The sequence below is a fragment of the Parasteatoda tepidariorum genome, chromosome 1, assembly GCF_982258835.1.
Source record: "Parasteatoda tepidariorum strain Cologne lab strain chromosome 1, Ptep-v5.0, whole genome shotgun sequence".
NCBI classification, from domain to species: domain Eukaryota; kingdom Metazoa; phylum Arthropoda; class Arachnida; order Araneae; family Theridiidae; genus Parasteatoda; species Parasteatoda tepidariorum.
Window position 1 is genome coordinate 98,938,035 of NC_141755.1, and position 22,738 is coordinate 98,960,772.

The 22,738-nt window shown below is 30.3% G+C and overlaps 1 protein-coding gene across 1 annotated transcript; it reads left to right on the forward strand.

The window, feature by feature from the left end:
• Positions 1-7,706: 7,706 nt before the first annotated feature.
• Positions 7,707-13,269, forward strand: LOC107442388 (protein FAM43A). The gene is made up of 2 exons (XM_016055945.4): positions 7,707-8,610; positions 11,497-13,269. Exons 1-2 carry the CDS (start codon positions 8,122-8,124, stop codon positions 11,899-11,901), a joined length of 894 nt encoding a protein of 297 aa, XP_015911431.1. The 5' UTR covers positions 7,707-8,121; the 3' UTR covers positions 11,902-13,269.
• The last annotated feature ends 9,469 nt before the right edge of the window (positions 13,270-22,738 follow it).

Below are 22,738 nucleotides of genomic sequence, written 5' to 3' on the forward strand. Positions count from 1 at the left end.
TTTAATAAATGAATTAGTATTTGAAAAAAAAACTGTATTAACATCAACTGTCATCCACTACAAGTTCAAAAAAAAAAAAAAAATTTTGAATTTGAATGGATGAATCTATCTTATTATATAAAACGCTAATACGTACGTATGTATGTATGTATCAATAAAACCGATGATATTTCTTTTCTCGCGCTGGCAACAGTTTTCATTTTTAATTGATTGGATTCGGCGCGCAAGAGCACGTAGTGAGCAACCAGATAACAATAACCAGAGTGAGCATTATCAGGTTGTTCAATTCAGATTCATGCACTGAAAACATGACAATATTTAATTTAAACTCAATTAGGAATTAATTAATTAATTGAAGTGAGAATGCTTTAAAAGGCCGCTGTTGAATTGATATTTTTCTACTGGGAGCTACCTAAACGTCTAAAAAACGTTTAAATGTTTGTATTGAATGCATTGAATTTTTTTTTTATATTTCGCGTTTATTTACGCATTGAATTTTCACGCTTTAAAATGCAGAATATTAGTGAAGCAATATTTGATAATTTATTTTGCTAATATGTTTCTTATTTAGCTAATGTTTTGATTTTTTCACCATGTACAATCTAAATAGCTAATATACTTTTTTAAAAGCCGATAAGAACATTGGTAGAATTCTTCTACATAAGTACAATACTGTGTCTTGGATGATAAAATACTATGTCTTTGATGATAATATATTATGTCTTTGTGCTAGAACATTGTGTTCATTGGCGAGCGAGCGCAGCGAGCCATGGTTCACGGCGTGAACCACATAGGATTGCGTAGCAATTCTCGGGGGTTGGCGAGCGTTAGCAAGCAGGGGGCCGAGCCTCCTAGTAAAAAGTATTTTATTAACGACTGAAAATTTGAAAAAGATGGAGGGAGAGTGTGAACTAATTCTAGGAATTGAATAAAATAATTCTTTCGATTACATTTCTTTTCACACTTATTTTCGTTTCCTTCTTTTGTTTCCCTTTTAATGAAAGCATGAAGGGTTTACGACTACTTATGTTCAACTCCGTAGCCTTGTAATTTTCAACCCGATCCGGTAGACAAGGAAACTCCCGCATCAGGACCCCCAGAAGTATGATTTCTTGTGGGAATATGGAGGACCTTGTGACTCGACAGGTTTAACGTGCACCAGTCACCATTTACTACACGGAGAGTCTTCTGCCAGCGGGGATAGAACCCACTACCCACTACTTGACCTCTTATTATCATATATACATTATTTAAAACTGTCGTTTATGATCTCTATCGTTGAAAATAATCGTCTAATCAATATTCGTCTCCTTCACTATGTAACGTGACTACGGTTACTGTGATATTTGTAATATCGATATTTAGCTATCGATTTGATAATATCGATACTCGACTTTGTCATTACATAGCTTTATTCAGGACCCTCTCCCCAAAACCAGTTCCAAATTTCGAAACTCTTTTCTCTTTTAATATTTTTTCCATACCAACAGAAAAACTAAAATTACTAAAAAAACGCTCGAAATAGAGATACGAAAAGATCGATCATGACGTGCCCAATTGACATTAGCGACTCGATGGAATTAATGTCTAGCTCAGTGATTCTCAACCACTGTGCCGCGGCACTTTTGTGTTCCACCAAATTCTAAAATTGTGCCGCCAAATATTAGAAATGATAAAATAAAAATTATAATGCTTTTTTTATTACGAGTAAAATTTAAATTAAAGAAAACTGTATATATATAAAATATTATATATATATGTACACATTTTATAATTTTTTCACGCCTTAACCGTTTGAACATCTTTGTCGGCGATTGTCTTGCCTCTGGCAATCTTAAAATAAGTTAAAATAAGAAGAAAGGGTTTAAATTGTCTTTGACAATTTTAAAAAATATTGAAATAAGTAGGAAATTTAGTGATTATTTAAATTATTAATCAACAAAGGAAAGTAAGCTAAATATTGACTTTACAACTTAAATAAAAGCTAATCATTAAAGTATGCTATGAGATTAAAAGTTATAAAAACAAATTAACAAAGGATAACTAACAAAAAAATAAGCTAACAATTAATGATTAGCAAAAAAACTAGTTGACAAGAAATCACAAAAAAATAACAGTTAATATCTATAGAAAACAAGCTAACAATTAATAACTAGTAAAAAAAAATACCTGTTACTAACTAATAAAAAATTAGTCGAACGAAATAATTAATCCCTTAATAAACGTGCTTTTGTAGTGCATATTATTTTATTTCACATTCAAAATTATTATCACAAACTATTTAACACAGTGTATTATAGGTATGTAAACAACTTTTAAACTGATTTTTTTCATTGTGTGCCGTCAAATTTCGAAATTGTTAAAAGTGTGCCGCCCCCCAAAAAAGGTTGAGAATCACTGGTCTAGCTCATAAAAACGAATTCTTTGGAACTTAAAAGCGAAATGTTTGAAGAAACTGTGTAAAAAAAAAAAAAAGAGTTTCGTCAGGAGTGTGAAGAAGAAGAAGAAAAAAAAGTAAACAAATAACGCAACAGAGAATAACCGCATTGGAGCGGTTTTAACTCGAACACAGCGACCGTGGCGGTGTTGAATTCCGCAATTGAGGAGAGACAAGTAGAAAAAGATGTAATGAATGAGACCTATTGCGCGAAATGCGTGGGGCGAATGTTTGATGGTACACAATGAACCTGGCTAACCGCATTGTTATTTATTTATTATGAAAGAACAATGTTTGTAAGCAAATAAACATTTATTTCGGAAAGTGTGTTTTTGAGATTTGTGTGATGTGAAGACTTCAATTATAATAATTATAAAGTTGGTATAAGTAAAATAATATTTAAGCAAAGCAATATAATTAAGTAAAATAATATTTAGTGCGCAACTATAAGCATAAAACGTTCTAGATAACTTGTGTTGTTGTTGTTACTTTCCGTCGCACTAGAGCTGCACAATGGGCTATTGGCGACGGTCTGGGCAACATCCCGGAGGATGATCCGAAGACATGCCATCACAATTTTGATCCTCTGCGGAAGGGATGGCATCCCCGCTTTGGTAGCCCGACGACCTGCGCGCAAAGTCGAACACTTTACGGTAGCACAGTTTAACGAAGACCAATACCGCACACCCTCGGTCTCTACGCAGACTGATCCAAGTGGTCACCCACCCGCACACTGACCGTAGCCAGTGATGCTTGACTTCGGTGATCTGCTGGGAACCGTGTCTTAACGATCAGTCCACTGCGGGACCTAGATAACTTGTGAACTAATGATCGGATTACTAACTAGAATTCCTTCGTAATGTTTCAAAAACTAGGCCTTGATTATGTTAATTATTTAATGCAGACGATATTCAAATGTGTGAAATCAGAAATAAAAAAACGTATTTTCTCTACATGAACGCGCCTGTTTTTCGTTCTACAAATTTTGAGGATAGACCCCGTTATTAAAAAATTTGAAACATTTTGTGGAGGTAGCAGTTAAATAAAAGGCAGTGAGCAAAATAAAAGCTATATCCTAGCAAACTTTTAAGCTGTTGATGATTATTAATTCATATTAATTAATTCATGCATTATTAATTAATAAATATGTTAATTAACTCGTGATATCATAATAATGATCATTATTATGATTACACGATGACAGATTGTTATATATTTGAATATAACCAACTGTATCCTGAATAACGTAAAATAAACTTTAAAATGTTCTATACATCATAGATTTATTATTGGATTTAATGATATCTATGATAGATTAATTTATTATTAGATTGTCTATCAATCAATTCTTAATTCATCTTTTTAATTAATTAGAAGGTTTTCAACAAGAGGCGGAAGCTGCTCAACGAGGGAATATTAATAACAACATATTTAAATATCCAAACTGATAATTTTTTAAAATTCCCAATAAATAGGCACGCATAGGACTCTAGAACCATAGCACATTGTGCCTCTTTGAAAGTACATTACTTTCTTCTTTTATACATTATGTGATTATTAGGTTTTAGAGTTTGGGTATCGTTGGAAATAATTAGGTGACATCAATCAATAATAGCTCATTTAAAAATACATATGTTAACAACGAATAAATAATCCGAACAGGGGCAGACACATTCATCTTCATTCTAAAAAGATAACGTTATATAAATTGTCTACATCTACAAAACGTCTGTCCACTATTCTCAATATATCACCTGCTTCCCCCTCGCCTCGCAGACGCCAGCAAAAAAAAATATTAATCACCAGTTATTTTATAAATTGCGTAAATCATCATGAACCCGTTTTATTTCTTAGTCCAATTAAAAAAAAAAACCTGCCATGATGAAATATTGATGAAAATCCATTCAAACTCCACCTCCCCCCCTTCTTTCTCCTTTTCTCAGCATCTTATGTTGACATTTGTGATCTCCTTCCCCCCCACTTATTATCCCCCCCTCTCCATCCAAGGGCGTACGAGTAGCGTAAAGTACGGGCATTTACTGGGCCACGTGCCTCCATTCTAAAGCAGGTTACCAAACGCCTACAGTTTCCCGCCAAATCAGACGATCGATTTCTTGGCGATGTATGTGCGCCTTCAATCGTTTTCTTTTTAGAATCCCCCAGCCTTTTCCATCTTCCCCCCTAGCTATTCTGGGATAAATTGGGAGACAAGAGTAGGGGGGGGGGGATGTATTGGAGGGTATGGGGGAAAACTCTTCCGTGGCGCGAATTATTTTTAGAGCCAAGTTATTAATAATAACGAATAATTGCAATAGAAAACGGATAATTATCATTTTTTCGTTAAAATGACGTTTGGGTAATATAAATTTGTCGTAATTATTGGTTAGACACAGTTCACTTGTTAGGAATTTAGTTTACTTAAATATTATGAATTTGAATTTTAAACTAGCAATTTATAATTTAAATCCTCTATTATTAACTCTTAATCTAAAGTATTTAACATTCTTATAAACGCATTGTTATTTTTTGTAACTTTGCTCTGTATTTTTTTTTTATTCCTATTTTAAACAGAAAAAAAAAATTATTTAAACATAATTTTTGTCGCAAAATTATATACTGTAGCTTAAACTTCATTTTTCAATACCAGTGGGAAAAAAATGAATGATTTTAAACGCGTTTAAAGTTTCGATACGATTTCCTTCTCTAATAATGATATAAATTGAAACTATTGAAATTTTTTTCTCGTTGTTTCTTATAATAAGTAATTTTAAAATTCGATAAGAAAAAAATATTTTGTAAATGATTTATGAAATGTACTTTTTGATAAAATGTCTGAATTGTGCAACTTTTTTTATAACAGATTACAGGGCAACTTCCATAAAAAATCCGTACATTTACTTTCTAAGGAAACCTTGTCGATTATTGTAAATAATATTACTGAATCTTAAAACATTTTTCGATTGTTCTGACTTGTTATGAAATTTTTTCAGTTAAAAAATAATGATGTAATTAACACGTCAATCACGTTTAAAAAAATTACAAATCAATTGAAATTTCGTTCTTAAAATTGTTATCAATGATTAAATCTTCACTGCATGACTGCCAGATATTTTCTACACACTACGTTTAAAATATTCGTAAGTCGATGAATTTAAAATTATTTTAAATCATATTTTTGAAGTAAAGAATTAGAGCGCTTTATTTGGGAAAAATGTTTCGCCAAGCGGTATAGTTAAGGATTAAGATTTTGATTAGGGATTAGGATTAAGGGTTTTGAGAATTCTTTTCGCGAATAAAAAATTATACTAACTAAAGTCGGGGTAAAAATTCCAATTTTAACAGAGTACGGTAAGAAAAAAAAACTGCTGGTTACATATAAGTTATTATTTTACGGAAAATGGTAAAAATTACGTTTAAAAACGAGTCCTGATGTGACTAACTGAACTGAATTAAATAGTTTTATTCATTAAAATGCTAAAAAAATTTTTTATTTCATTCATTTATTTATTTCACTTTTCAAACTGGGGGCTCGACGATAACTTACACATAAAGAAAATGATTTTGACCAACTTTGGATTGATCACCAGGTTCTTCGGAATTACTAGATATGATTTTAGAAAATTCATTTTATTTGATGTACTAACATAATGAAATTATTACGGAAATAACTTTTTTCAATAGTATAAAATTTTCACTGGGATTAAACTTAACAGTTTTAAGTATATACATAAATAGTTAAAGAGGAAATGAAAGAAAAAAAAAAATCCTCACAACACTCAGACTTAACAGCTATTTGCACATGTAAGGTTTCTTTACTAGACTGAAGCCCCATGTTAACAATATAAATAACTATAACTACAAGAAAAGAATTATCGATAGGCACAAAAAAAAGGGATTAAAATAAAAAAATAAACGTTTTATAATTTTTTACTGTGAAAAATTAAATTCTAAAAACTGAACTTCTGCTTAAAGATGTAAAAAGGCCTACCATAGAAATTTAAAAAAGTTGCCAAAATAATATTTAAAAAAATTTATTATTTCTCTCCTTTGACAGAGTAACATTTTTTAATTTAAAGATTTTTTAAAAATATTTTATTTTGTCAGAGTAAAATGGCTTAAAATTACTCTCATCACTATATTATTCCCTTTTGAATGTTTTTGGTTGAATATCTAAGGCAACTATAATTCTCATACTTGATTATAAGTATATTTATGTCATGAAATTTGAAATAAATAAATAAACTCGTGAAAAATATAAAATGAATAATTGAATCAAAACTCATAAAAAATAATAAAAACTATTTCCCACTTTTTTAACAAAGAAAAGCTTAAGGACTTCTTTTTTTTTTTTTTTTGAAGTTAAGGATATTTTTGATAAATTAAGGACCTTAACAATAGTATGATTGTTTATCATCAACTATACATAGACTCCCAGTGACAGTGTCAATTATTGATTTATTTATTATTATATCTTTATTTAAAAAAATAATGAAAATTCGTGATCTTAAATTGCGTAAATAAGAATCGCGATGAGTGATCATAAATCACGCGAATGTAATTTTAAATCGAGTTTGCATTCGTAGGAAAAGGCGTAATAATGACTTCTTTTCTCAAGTATTCCCTGTAAAAGACAAGCTTTATTTGAAGAAGAGGATTTTTTATTTATTTTTCAGTTATAGTAAAAATTTTCCGCGAACAGTGTTCGCGCATATTATACTTGTCTGGCGATATTGAAAATTAAGGAATTTCAAGAACCTCGTACCAAAAATAAGTACTTTTAAGGGTCCTTATTTTCCAAAATAAAAATTAAGCAGTTTTTAAGGACCGTGGGGAGCCTGTACATCAGATTAATAAAAAAAAATTATAAATAATTTGGAATAGAGTTTCAAATAAATTCAATTTACAGATAATAATAATGAAATCTCATCTGCTAACATACGAGAAATTAAATAAATAAATAAATAAAACTGGATTGGAAACTGCAGGCGAAAAAATTGAAAAAAAATTCTATAGACGCAGACGATATCCAGAATTTTTTCTTCTTCACTGATGGTTATAATATTTATTATGAAATAAAAAAAGAAACAAAAAAGTTCGATTTCTTTTCGCAGTAAAACTAAAAAGAGACGGACGGATCACCGATAGGCGAGACGAACGGCGCCAATTTTTTTTCAGTCTTTTTCCTGGACCGGAAGATAACTAGAGAGGAATGGCAATCCTCTCTCTTTGGCGCCGTGCCCACACCATTCTCCAATGGGAGGAACTCGCCGGCTGTGACGTCACTTACGTTATAGGTCACACGCTGAAGATCTTCAATGTATAGCAGAATAATCATCATTTAGCTCATTTCTTCTGTGTCAACCGAACTTGATAGACGTGTATTGAAGCTATCTGTGTTCTAAATAATCATCGTTACAAACAAACTTGTAACATAAACAAACAAGAGTTAGTATTTGTTTACAATTTAAATCGCAATTCGAATTCATAATAACCGGTGCACATCGCTAAAGAGAGAGCACCCTTGTATATCGAGGAACGTTCTAGAAGGTGTAACGGTTTTTCCTGTGAGCGGAAATCGGTGAATTCGGAGTTCGCGTCTTCAGACGATTTTTTGGAAAAAGATTCGAAGGAAGTTTGGAATATTCTTTCTCTTGAGCAGGATCACAAACAAAATCAGCTCCTTGATGTTGACTATGCCAATGACTATTCCCCTGCCATCGAAGGCGTTTTTGAAATTTTGGAAAAAAAGATCCGTTAGCATCACCGAATACGACCCAACTTTCAAAGTCCTTTATCTGGGTAATATCCTCACTTCCTACGCTAAAGGGGAAGGATGTACTGACAAGCCATTGTCCACCCTGTGGAAAGCTTACACCAGCAATCCGGCTAAAGTCCAGACCCCCATGGAACTGACCATTTGCAGTTCTGGAATTAAGGCCGTCACGAAAAACTTTGGAGTGACTGAATATTGGGCTTACAGGATCTCACACTGTGAAGCTCCAGCTGAATATCCTGGACTTTTTTGTTGGATTTACAGGCATGAAAGACCGAAGATGAAGCAGGAGTTAAGATGTCATGCAGCTTTGTGCTTAAAAGTTGAAAATGCCAAGGAATTGACTGAGCAATTGAAAGAAAGATTGGCCCTTGCTCTGCAAGAATTTAGGCGCGAAAAGGTGAGTTATCGTTTGCATTTTAATTGTTTATTGTATGAAGTTATTGTTTGTATTTATTATTGTAATTTAATTCGTATTTATAACTTAAACATTAAATTTCTACTAATATTTAAAAAAAAAACTTAATTTACTAATGTGTACTTGAAAATAATACTTAACTGAAATGTTACGTAAATTTTTTTTTTTAAATGTAAATAAGGATTTAATTATTTGCTTTATGTGGTACAAATGTCATTTAAGTTGGTATTTAAGATGTTACATTTCACCGACATTAACATAGATTCATTTCTTCGTAATTTCTTATATTTGATGTTAAATATTTGTAAACAAATGAACGATTTCTTAAATATTTATTTCATCAACTAAATATTTAAGTAGATTGTATATTTAAAATAGCTTTAATTATTATAAGTTAGAAATTGGCTCAAAAATGGGTTCATTTAAAGTTGTTTAAGTGATTTAAATTTCTTATTATGCATTAATATTCTTATTATATTAAATATGATTTTACATAATAAATTATGAACGATTTCATAATGTGTCTGAAATTTACAATCAGTACAGTTAAATAGAAAATTATTTAAATTTCTGTTCCTCCCTACTCTAAAAATTAATTCATATTTGAATGAAGTAAATAAAAATAAAGGGTTTTAGTATTATTCAAGTTTTTATTAAAAGTAAATATTCCGCAAAAAATAAAAACTCCCCACTCCATATCATCGGTCAGTTATTTCACGGCGGTGAACTAGTGCATGCAGTGAAACACTTTTACAGGGGTAGTGCTTATTCAAAGAAACGCCTATGATCATTTAACCTAAACATTTTCAGTTTTTTATAAACCACTTCTGCGCATAATTTCATTATGAAATTTTTGTGACAGAATTAGTGAAACTAAATAATTTACTATAATGTAGGCATTTTTTGCATATTGTTTTTAATAAATAACAGTACTTTTTCAAAAGACAATAATAGTTTTATATATATATTAATAATTACTAATATCTTTATAGATAAGAAAGTCAATTTAATTTATTTAATTCCTGTATTAAAATAACTCTTGTTTATTTGAGAATAAATATTAATTTTAGTGTGAAAGAGAATATATTATGTATTTTTTAACGTATTATTGATATGTTATATAACATTAATTATTAAGGAAATTAACTTCATTTTTTACTTAGAAAATAAATATACATTTTAATTATTAAATTTTAATATGTTAGAATTCATGACTTATTGTTATTATTTTTGTTGAGTAAGAAGTAAAAATTTCTTACTAAAATGAAGGATTGTAATTTATTTCTTTTCAAATTAATATCATATAGTCCTCTTATAACTTAGAACTAAAAAATTTTCTTACTTATAATACTTTCAAATAATGTAAAGTGATCATGTAATATTAATTTATCAGCTTTCATATTATCAGATAATTAAAACCACGTATTTAATTAAGTGTATACGCTAAGATTTATTATCTTATGATTATTAATTAAGAATTCACGTTTTTGTAAGAAATGAAAATTAGTTACCTTAAATGAAATAATATATTCCTCTTGAAATCTCGATAATTAAGCAAATATTTGTTCACTTTTCAAAAAGAGTGTTTCTTTAATAAAATTATACAATTATAAAATAAATTTTAACTAATATATATCACCTCGTTAAAATTTAATTCATAATTATATAAATTTATTAAAATTAAAAGTTCCATAAAAGCCGATTACAAACATATAGCACTGCATACGTTTAAATTCCTCTGTGAATTATAAATATTAATAAATCGTCTGTCATTAAACCTTGTAATAAATATTATTGATAAGAATTTAATCAACCCTTTAAAAGAATAAGAAAAAAATGGAAGTGAAGGCAAAATCGTTCCCGCCATGCTGGCGCCTCTCTTAATACTTCTATGTTATTAACTTCATTCATTTCGAATGAATTGCGTAAAAGAAAACAAGCAAATGAAAAAAAATAATCGTTTTAATATTCCTGGCGTCAGGTATCTTTGGAATTCGAATTCCAGCAGCAAAAACAGAACTTGTGGAGGATTAATAACCTGTTCGAGTAGGAGTTGATTTTGATTAAGGACGAACACGTGTCCTAGATCGGTAGAGTTATGGTTAAGCAATTGATCTGGAAGAAATAAAATTAAAAGAGGAACAAGTGTTTCTTCCCGTACAGGCTCAAGGATAACGAAGGTCAACGTTTTGCATGCCGTTTTGTTTATTGAACACTCCCGTAATCGTCGGAGCAGAGAAAGTATATCGAGTGTATTTTTAATGCGATTTTCAACAAGTTTGAATTTTATTAAATGGAGATTTTTAGGAAGTATATGATATATTTGAATAGATCTTTTAGAAAGTACACTATGAATTTGAATGAAGTTTTGTTTTTCATGTGTGGAGATAAAAATTGGTTTAAAAATAAATTCGATGGAAGTTAATTGAAAAATTCTATAATTTCAGATGTACAACTATTTAATCATATTAAACTTTGTTCCAAACGCTTACTTACACGAGCTACGTTCTATACGCTTTTATTTTAATTTAGGCAATTGCTTAATTCCATTTTATAACAAAATGTTATACATTACATAATATGGTTCAAATTTGTCGCAACCATAATATGATGCTTAGTTGAACATCATCGTACTTCTTAAAATTAGTTATATGAGACTATCAAACATAAAGGGTAACATAGTTCAATTTATCTTAGTGTCGTCCAAGGTGCAGATTTTATGATTCAATGTTAAACCGATTTTTGTTCGATAATTGTAAAAAAGTTATCTTAAACTGTCTGTCTACCGAAGGAAGATAATTTAAGGCTAAATCATGGTTGCAATTCATCACATATTTCTTACGACATTTTCTTTTGTTTCCTTTACAGCTTAACAGACAAAAAGCGAGGTTATCTCTTGCCAATGCTGTCTACGATTGCCCATCGATGCCTCGACGAAAACTCCTCCTCTACCGAGGTAGCATCAACTTCCGACCTCCCATAGAAATGTCCAAAATCGCCCCAAAACTCGGTGTCATAGACGAGGACGATCTTGAAGATGATCTTGATGTCGGAACGCCTTCCAGCTACGACGATCTGTACATGTACAGCAGTTCAGAAGCATCTTCTTTGTCATCGTCTCCAGAAGACGAGGAACTGTTTTCGAGGTTTAGGATGCTCAGTACGTCGCTGAACTCTAATGGTGAAGAGACTGCTTCATCCTATTCTGATGAGGACTTGTTCTTTGATGATGCAAGAAGTAATGAATCAGACGATATTCCACTCATTACGTGATTACTGGAAAAATATCGCCAAATAAGCGCTTAATTTATTCTTCAGCAGTGAAAAACCATCAAATCTTGCATCGTTAATAATGCCAACCAAAGTCATCTTGAATAATCAGTCACTTTTTGTAATACCTATATTATTTATATGATAATTAGCATGTCTCAAATGTATGTTTAAGTCTTACTACTCCATTTATGGCAAATAATGTTTCTTAAATGTGTATAAGTCTTATTGTATCATTTATGACAATTAACACCTTAAAATGTTTTATTAAGCTATAATTATTACTTCAAACCTAACAATATCTAGATCAGTAAACTAACTGGTGTTAGTTCACAATATGTTTAACTTTTTTTTTCTTTTAACATGACGTTCATTACTTATTTGTTTGACGCTTTCACAAATCAATTGGTAAAAAAAATTTTTGACACCTAATATAAATTCATTAAAATTAAATTAATTGCACACCATGATTTCAAAATGCAAATTAAAACTGCAATGAGTATTTATTTTATAAGTAATTTAACTTAACGACTGAAATAGAATTAATTCATAATTAATTTTAAGTCATTATTTCAAAATATAAATTAAATTTTTATGAATTAAATTTAAAAAAATAATTAAACAAATTAATTAATCCCATTACATTGCCGTATTAAAAAGAATCTCTTCAATAAAAAAGCTCATTGCATTGATTGTTGTATTTAAAATTAATTATACATTATTGATTAATGATAATTAAAATATCTTTCATTGAATGAGTATAAAGCAATCTTGTAAAATCAATAGAACTAAATATTAGATGTTTATATTAAAGGCATTAATTTTTCTGTGATACATATTGCCATATGTATGTTAAGTATTTTTACTAGTATTAATAATGACGTTAAATGTTGTTGATATATTTATAATATTTTAAAATCATCATTTTTTGAAATGTAGTTGAGAAACTGTACAGTTTAATATACCTCAAAGTGCTTCCTATTGTTCTACCATCATTAATTTATTTATTATCTATGTAAATTTCATTTAATCTTAAATCATAGTGTTCGTAACAGTTCTAATCATATCACTTGCCAAGCTCAACTTATAAAGTTATGCAAATTGCATGTTGATCAATGAATATAATTATTATATACTTAATTATTTAGTGGCCAATTAATTTTCGATGACGAATATATTCTGTTAGTTATTATATTGCAAAAATTGGAGTAAGTGCTGCAATTTTAAGTTTTCCTAATGCCTAGTCTGATGAAAAGTAATGCAGTCTTTGATTTTATGTGATTTGAAATCACTTGTAAATATGTAAGTAAGCATGATGTAAATAGTGTTATTGTTTTTCTTTGTGTGAATAAATATTAAGTTATAGTTAAATATTTGTCGTTATTTTAAAGTTATCAACACATTTATTTGAATACAAAATTTCAAACAAATAATTGTAGAGAGGAAATAATCCAAACCTATATTGATGGTAAGTCAACTGTATAATCTGGCTCTGTACATTTTGCATATTTTTTTTACATCTTGATGTTTTTAGGCATATTGCAATAAGGCTTATTTGCCTTTAGGCTAATTAAGAAACGTTTAGCAATGAATGATGTATTTTCCTAATGACCTAAAGCAGTGTTTCCCAAACTTATGACTTTGGTGTACCCTTTCTAACCTTTTCGTAACGGTGCGTACCACTAATAAATAAAAAAAAAAAATGAATGTATTATATTGCTGTAAAAAAATTGCTCAAAAATTAAAATTCACAACTGGCTGTTGACACCACTAATTATTAACTGTTAACTCTGAAAAAAAATAGCCAATAGAAAAATACGTAATCGTAAATTTTCATGGCAAAAAATTTTTTTTTTGAAATTTTCGTTGCAAGATATTTCGCATAAGAAAGTGTGCCCCTGCTAAACTGTTCCCGTACCCTTGGGGGTACGCGTACCATACTTTGGGAAACACTGGCTTCTGAGAGAGGCTGATAGGATTAAAAAAAAAATGGCTGTTTACAAAATTATTAAATTAGCATATGACCTATAGCATCTTAATTTTACTCTTAGAATTTAAACAATTCAATGCATTTCAAATGTTGTCAATATAAATTAAAACAATTTACAGATGTAAAAGAATGTGTAATTTCAAGAGCGAATGGAAAAAGTAACATTTTGAGGGCCACTCCGTTAAAATTAAAATAATGAAAAAACGTTATTAAAATAAAAGATCGATATAGGGAGTTTCAAAAACATAAATAAACGATCTGAATCCTACGTGCAAATTGGAGGATCTTTCTAATCATCTCAATAAAGTTTTCTTAAACGGATTTTGTTTTTTTTTTAAAACCCCACCGACCTTATCGTTGGTTTGTATCGTTTTCATTCTCAAATCAATCAGAACTATTCACGACACAATATACAAATTTTTTTTAACTTAAATTTTTTTTAAAAAGACTAGAAAATATTGTAAGTCTACAGTAAATTGAACACGAGTTACAAAGGTGCCTGGTATGCGAATATCACAATAATTGAAGGGCTAGTATTTGAACAATTAAGTGATAATAAGCATCAATTTTTCCACTTGTGACACTCAACTCTGTTGTTTTCTTGCTTATGTTTTAGTATAGGTAGGTTACAAACATCTAATACATAACAGCTCTTTACACAATGAATTTATAGCCAATAATAATATCCTGGTGTAACTGCAGAAGTGCTTTCCCAAATAATGTGAAAATGTGGTTTATTATTAACATTGCCCCTTCAATTATTCTAATCTGAAATTTCTTATGAAGAGAACTAAGATATTCATTTATTTCTTTTATATACGTTAAATAAATAAAAAAAAAATTGTTAAAAATCTGTTCTTTAAAATTTTTTTTTACTACTTTCGTTCCTGACCATTGAACACAAATGAAGTTATTCTGGAAGGTCCAACCTTTGATTTCCAATATGAATTAGTAAAAATCTTTAATGATGTAAATTTGATATGATTCACCAAATGCTAAAATATCAGAAAATTCGTCAATAATTTTCAAAGAAATATATTGAAATTAATCTACAAATTTGAAACTATACTTACTGCTTAAGAATATCTAACCTGAAAAGTCGTAATTATTAGGGCAATTCCACGGAAGTGTCAACTTTTAAGTGAATTTTTTTTTATTTTTTATGAATTGCATATTTTAATTTTAAAAATATGTTCAAAAATAGCCAAAGTCTACATATTGCCGTTTCATTTTTGATAATTTTAAATTTTTTGAATCTGGCAGTATTCTAAAGTAATCACATAGCTGACAAGTGAATTGTTCACATTTGTGCTCAAATTGTTTTCTTGAAAAATACTTATGAAATAAAAGAAATGTATCTTTCTTTTGCAATATTTTGATAAACATATGCATATAGAACAAAATTTAAACATTTTAAGTTTAATATAAAAAATAAAAGTAACTTCTTTTACGTCATTCCGTCACATGTCTTAATAATGCATAAATTTCCTGAGAACGAAGATAAGATGTGACATTGGCAAGTTAGATATAAAACCTCTTCAGAGACAACCTAATTCTGTTGAAATTTTTACTAATTCTTACATAAATATTAATCCTGTTTATCTGTTACATTCTGTTTATCATTTACATATTAATAAAACATTTTTTAAATGAAGGCTTTCTTCTACTAAACTTTTTGTCATTCCGTCACAGCAAATAGATGTTAATAACTGCTAGCCAACCTGAGGTAAAATTTCCAAATTCACATTTTACATTGCTTACACATTATACTAAAAGTATAAAATAGTTCAGAAAAATAATAGCTGCAAAATTCGCAGAAACTACCAGTTCTAAGCGGCATGCCAAAAGCTTGGTTGCCAAAATGTCATTCCGTCACGCAAATAAAAAGTTCGTAAAAGTAAAAAAGATAGAAAATCCTGTTTTTTTTTAGTTTATGAAGCGCATTATGCCAATAATAATGATAATCATGAGAAAAAAAAATATTTTATTTAAAATTAGATACATAGAAACTTCAATTAATTGTTATTTTGCAAGTCAAAATGTCATTCCGTCACACATGGAATTGCCCATTAGTGAAAAAAAAACACAATTTGTTTTGTAAATAGATTTCTGAAGTCGTTTTTCAATTTGAAACTTCAGTTTTTTAGGAACAAAGGCTAAAATTAATGAAATTGCCTTTATATTTCGGAGCAATGACAAAATTCAGTAGATTTTCGAAAATAAATTTAAAAAAAAAAAAAACATGATTCAATTATAATTTTTTCTGAAATGAACTTTAACAAAGATATTTTTTTTACTCACTCCCACATTATGTCACACGTAATCTTATAATTAATCTTACTTTATAATTTTTAGCTAGAATTTGGTAATTATCTCTTATCTAATTTTCAATGCAAATCAGTGATCTTGTTACGACGTTGCCTTGTGACAATTCTCGTGGTCAAACTTGTTAAATCTTTTCTTAATTAAACAGTTGATTAAGATCCCGTGGTCTCATCTCGCAATCAAATTACAATGGTCAGTTGAACTTTTAACTTTCTAGAAATTTGTCACACGATTATGTTTGATTTGTCGACCTTCGGATAAGATCACGTTTGACCCCTTGAAATAAATAAACTCCATAAAAAGAGGAAATAGGGAGAAGACAGAGAATTTAGTCCGATTGCAAGCGAGACTCACAATACGAGCAGCTATGAGTAAGTGAGGTCCTCCTCCTCCTTATACAATAGTATAATGATTAAGTAATAAATAAAATATAATTATAACTTTTAATTTGGATTTTTTCATTAAAAACAATACCCGTCCCATTCTAAAAAAGGTAGGGTATACTTTGTGCTTTGGAGACTAAAACAAAACGGAAAAAAACGTAAATAAAGCACAAAATGAAAGTGCAGATATGGTTGTATAGTTTGTCTACCATAAGGACTCCCCCGACACAAAATCTGCGGTCGTCTGCTGCTATGGAAACAAGAACAGCGCATTTTAGGGAAGATAACTTCTCTTCACTCTAGGGCTAACACAATAGAACGAAGAAAAAGATTCCCTTTCTCTCGGCGATCTGCGCCAAAACCTGTCCCAAACAATAACCCCACACCTCTACTTGAAATCGTTATACCTCGTTACTATAGTCACCGACACGGGTCCGGACGAACAGGTAGGGGAGTTCTTACTTTAGACAAACTATACTATAGTTTCAGTTCTATAAGCAAAGAACATTCCCCAGTGTCTGATCACCAAATGATGGAAGAGAAAATAATTTTAAAAATTTAGTTAATGATCTTTCTAGTATCCCACTTTATCCCAATAATTGGAAATCTGGCTGAATTTAATCTTTTGCCTCTTGGGGTTCCCGCCAAACCCCCCTCACACTTCTCAACTATCATTTAGTGTTTAAACGCAGAGGAAGTTTTTTTTGCTTATTGTACAGAAACTATTGCATGTATTTTTCTGTATTTTCATTTGTGAATTTCTTCGCTTTCTTTTCTCTTTGGCTTTAGCAAATCAATGACTTTATAAAATGCATCACGTTTCATCTCTAATTCGAACGTCAAATTTGATTCCCTTGTTGATGGGAAAAAATCTTTTCTTATTTTGACTGAATTTTATTATTGTCAGCTGCCATGATATTGCACACACTTAAGAAATTGCTTCTTCTTTTATTATTGGAATAAAATATCCATTTAAAGTTTTATACAACTGATTAAATGGTGAGAAAACGTGCTTGTTATTCCCATAAATTTTTTTATTATGTCCTCAGAAAATAAAAAATTTCTTTGTCCTACGGGAGTAACATCTAAGGACGATTTTTTTCCTTAGTACTACGGATTATGACCGCTTTACTCGCCAATCCTTTGATAGCTACAAAAATGATTTGATTGCTACCCTTGATGATAAACAATTACACATTTACATTATAAATTATTCAAATGAAAGATTCCAAACTGCTTTATTGCATTAACTACACGGAGTGTAGCGTTTTTAAAAAGTGCTTAAAGGTGCTTATTTTCGTTTTTCAAAAGCGCTTAAAAATACTTTTTTCTTTTTGTGTTTTTAAAAGGTGCTTAATTTTCGCTTTTCGAAAATGAGATTTTTTTCTTCTTTTCTATGTCGATTTTCGCCACGTATTATGCAAATGCGTGCTTTTCACATTGTTCTATTCAACGTTTTTCACAATTCATTCAAACTCAATCTATTTCGGCGTACAGCTTATAAAAGCGCAATCATTTTATATGTTTGATGAAATACTTGCGAGTCCGCATGTGCGTCTACTGAGCTGCGTTCGGTGAGATTATTGCACTCTCATTGGCAAACTCTGCTGCATTTTGCAAGATATTCTCAATTTCATACTTCATTTTTCATCCTCTGATATCAAACCGAAAAATCTCTCCATCATTTTCTAATGGCTAATATAATCAAGAAAAGGAGTTCCCTGTCAGAAACTAGTTATTTTCTGATGATCATGTAAAGTCTTTGAAAATTATTTTGCATTTTGTTAATGTATATGGTGCTTAAAAATATTTTTTGAGTGCTTAAAATGTGCTTATTTTTTGTGGAGAGATTTGACTACGCACCCTGAATCAGTATTTAGTTCCCGATTCTATTGGAAAAAAATTTAAACCTTATCATTTTGTTCGATTACCATTGCAGTTTCAACTTCATTTTCTCAAAATTTCATACTTTATTTTTGTTTATTATAATAAGGCGATAAATAGTCCAATACATTTTATAGTAACGGTGTGAAAAGTTATTCCATAATAGTATTCTACAAATTTACAGTCACTATTTTAGTTGCATATGCTTACTAGACACAGTTTTACACATAGCTTATCTTAAAAAATAAACAAAACTTATTTAATGTTCAATACATAATTACAATAGGGTTAGAAAGTTTTAGATTTTAAATGTTACGAATCGTTCTTCATGCCATTAAAAAAAATTTCAATCAAAATTACCTTTGCTCTAATTTTCAACCAAACGTGTGCTCGCGTGTTAATAGCCTAAATTACTTTTAGTTACCCTCATAATAAGGCTTAATATTAGGGTTATGTTTTGTAACTTTTACATACTTATTTCTTTCATATCTTTGTAAAACCAACCCTATTTTCAACTTTGATTAGTTTATTATAACTTTTCACTAATGTGAAGTCGAATTTTGACTAGACACAAATCTTGACTGGGCACAAAAGATTGTCTGCTTTTTCTAATGAACTATTAGAACACTGTATAAAGTGACCACGTGCCTTCAATCTTGAGCGAATTTCATTTAATGTCCTTAAATATTTTCAAACTCTTTCAGGACAGAAAATGTTCCCAAATTTGTACATGTGTCCTCAAATCTCTCCGAAAATAATCTTTTTTATGTGAAATATCAAAAAAAAAAGGAAAGAAAATCAGAAATGCATGTTTTTTTTAACAAGATGATTTTATCTTGCAGAGAATGCAAACGAAAAGCAAAAAGGCGCCATGCTTAAACGAACAGATGAAAACGCCATACTCGTCTAAACAATTTCAGCAAAAAATAAACAGATTTTAATACTCGTGTACTGAGTCCCTTAGCACGCGTTCAAATGTAGAATACTGTACGCAATTGAAAAACTGTTTAGTAATGATATCAAATTTCATGAAGGTGGTTCTACACCTGATATAAGTTATCAATTAAAAAAAAAACTTCGTATCTTCGTTGCACATATAAATTGATATCTACCATAAATATATGCGTGCCTTCAAATAGTAAAATTTTCGAGGACTCTCTGTTGATATTTCTTTAAGTCGGTGTTTATAAATCTGGTCACCTTAACAATGCAATAACTACAGCGAAATGTCCGAAAAAGAAACATATTTCCCGTAGGACATAACTTCGTAGCCAATTTATTCAGTGTTTTCTAGTTCCGCAGTGGACGAATCGTAAAGACACGATTCCCAGTAGACCTCCAATGTCAAGCATCACTGGTTGCGGTCAGTAGGCGGGTGGGTGATCACTTTGATCAGCCTGCGTAGGGGCCGAGGGTGCGCGGTATCGGTCCTCGTTAAACTGTTCTACCGTAAAGTGCTTGACTTCGCGCTCAGATCTCCGGACTACCAAAGCAGGGGAGCCATCTGCAGAGGATCAAAATTGCAATTATTGCACTTGGCATATCTTCGGATCATCTTCAGGGATGTTTCCCAGACCGCCGCCAATAGCTCATTGTGCAGCACTAGTGCGATGTAAATTAAGTACCTACCAACCATTGCTTATTACATTTCAAAGAATACAATAAACATAAGTATTGGACAAGTAACCCAATTTAAATTCTGCTATCGATAACCCGCTAATATTTTCTTTCCCTTGTTAGCAATTACAAAAATATTGTAATAATTGTCACATACTAATTATAATAATTGTGATGTACCGTACTCATAACTGCCATATATATTAAAAAAGGAAATATAACCGAAACTAGAAAAAATGGGTCCAAGTAATCCAGATTACGATGAGATTATCATACTTATTACACAAAAAGAAAACCTTCGGATCTCGTTGTTTAAAACTAAACAATATTAATATAATGGGGAAAAAATTAGGATATTTGGTTTTATTCTAGGCATTTTAAAAACCTTTGAAATTCGGTCCGTCCAGCAATAAACTACAGGACACCTGCGATATTTATATATGAATAAGAATGACTGGATTTTTGGATAAATTGGTGATTCATTTCATGTACGGTGTTTAAGAAAGAAAAGATCGTTGAACTGATAGAGAAAATGTGATTATGGGCTGCAATGTATTACCCTTGAATTGCACTAAGTTACACCTGCAAGAACAATAAACATTATAACTTCTTAGAAGAAAAATTAGAATATGTGTCTGTTTCGAAACTTTTGTGACGTTATCTTTCACACATTTTATGATAAAATATTTTCTGGTAGCACAGCCGTCCACCCCTTCCGAAACAACCACGTACAAGAGTGAATAAAATTGCAGATAAAGAGCATGCTTAAAATAGGTAACGATTTTTTTAAAAATAACATAGTAATTTTATTAAAATAAAATTCAATAGCTTTCGAGCTATTATTTTTTAAATGTATATTTTAATCGCCTTTCAGAGTGCGCAGCCGAATCTTTCAACAAAAAATAAGCACCTTTTAAGTACTTTTTAAGCACTATTTACATTAACAAAAGGAAAAATAATTTTCAAAGACTTTACATGATCATGATAAAATAACTGGTTTCTGACAAAGAACTCTTTTTCTTGATTATATTAGCCATTAGAAAATGATGAAAAGATTTTTCGGTTCGATATCAGAGGGTGAAAAATGAAGTATATAATTGAGAATATCTTGGAAAATGCAGCAGAGTTGCACATGCGAGTGCAATAATCTCGCCGAATCCAGCTCAGTAGACGCACGTGCGGACTCGCAAGTATTTCATCAAACATGTAAAATGATTGGCGCTTTCATACCCATGGACCGACGGTAAGCCGAAATGGATTCTGGTTGAATGAATTGGGTATAATATAAAAAAAACACAACTACTTCCACTTAGTAGGAATAACATTTACCATGACGCAATGCTAAATTCTATGCCACTATCCACATAAATCAATTATTAATCAAAAATCGAATATCAATTACTTTTCTTTATAATGCAATAAAATCTGGCGAGCAGCTATTTAAACAATCAAACACTTCGTTTGTTTATTTGTGGCTTGAAGTTAGACTCGCAGAAAATGCCGTTCATGGGTTAAATTTAGTAGGAATAACACAACCTGTGACGTAGGCTATAGTATACCCAATTGTGAAAATGTTGAATAGAACAAAGCGAAAAGCACGCTTTTGCATAATACGTTGCGAAAATCAACTCGGTCGAGAAAAAAAATCTCATTTTCGAAAAGGGATCTTCCATTCCTTACTCATTAAATGTAACTAACATATTAGGTGTTCTGTGATGACCACCTTTGATATAATTTTTTATAATCTTTTTCCAAAAGGAATATAACGAAGCATACATATTGAGGGCCTCAAATCAATATTTTCGTTGAGACAAAACAGTTAAAAAAACTAACGAAATCTGTTGACTCACTATTGAATAAATCGAGACTGAAAATTCACTATTGAAGAAAGCGGAACCTGCTTGATTGCCCGATAAAAATTGTAGGTGTTTCTATACTCCTGATGCGTATACTTTTAGTTTTCATTCCATTTTTGAAGAAAATTCTAAAAATATATATTAGAATCGATTAATACTGAACTCTCTGTGAGTGAAAAATAATCCACATGTTCTTTTATATTTCTATTCACAAACCGAATGAACTTAAATATAAAAAGTATAATTTTTAAGTGTATGGTAGTTGTAAAAAGTGTCAGGGGAAAAAATAATGCTTTGAAATTATCATGACTAAATGCATTGCTTGTTAATTTTATTTCAGTATTCATTCTCTAGCTTTTTCCAAACTTTATATTACTTAGAATTTGCAGCGATAAACGAGGCATTCTAGTCGTGTTTTAATTTTTTAAAGGAAAAAAAGAAAGCTACATGAAATGGTGAGAAAGACTTATCAAATTTCGTTGTATGCAACAACATAATTTAGCGCTTCCATTTCATTCACTTAAACCCGAACAATGAAAGGAATGATTATTTCCCCACGCTTTATTCCCACATTCTCAGACTATTATTTATAATGCAACTTTTGTTGGTGCAGCTTTAATGAATCCCCATCTTTCATTCCACAACTAAAGAAATCAAATAATCAACCGCTATTTTTTTTTCAATTTCTACTATTAGTTCACATTTTCCCTATATCTTGTTCACATTTTCAATCGTTAATAAATTACTTTTTATTGATCCACTCAAGTTCAAAAACATTTTTTTTA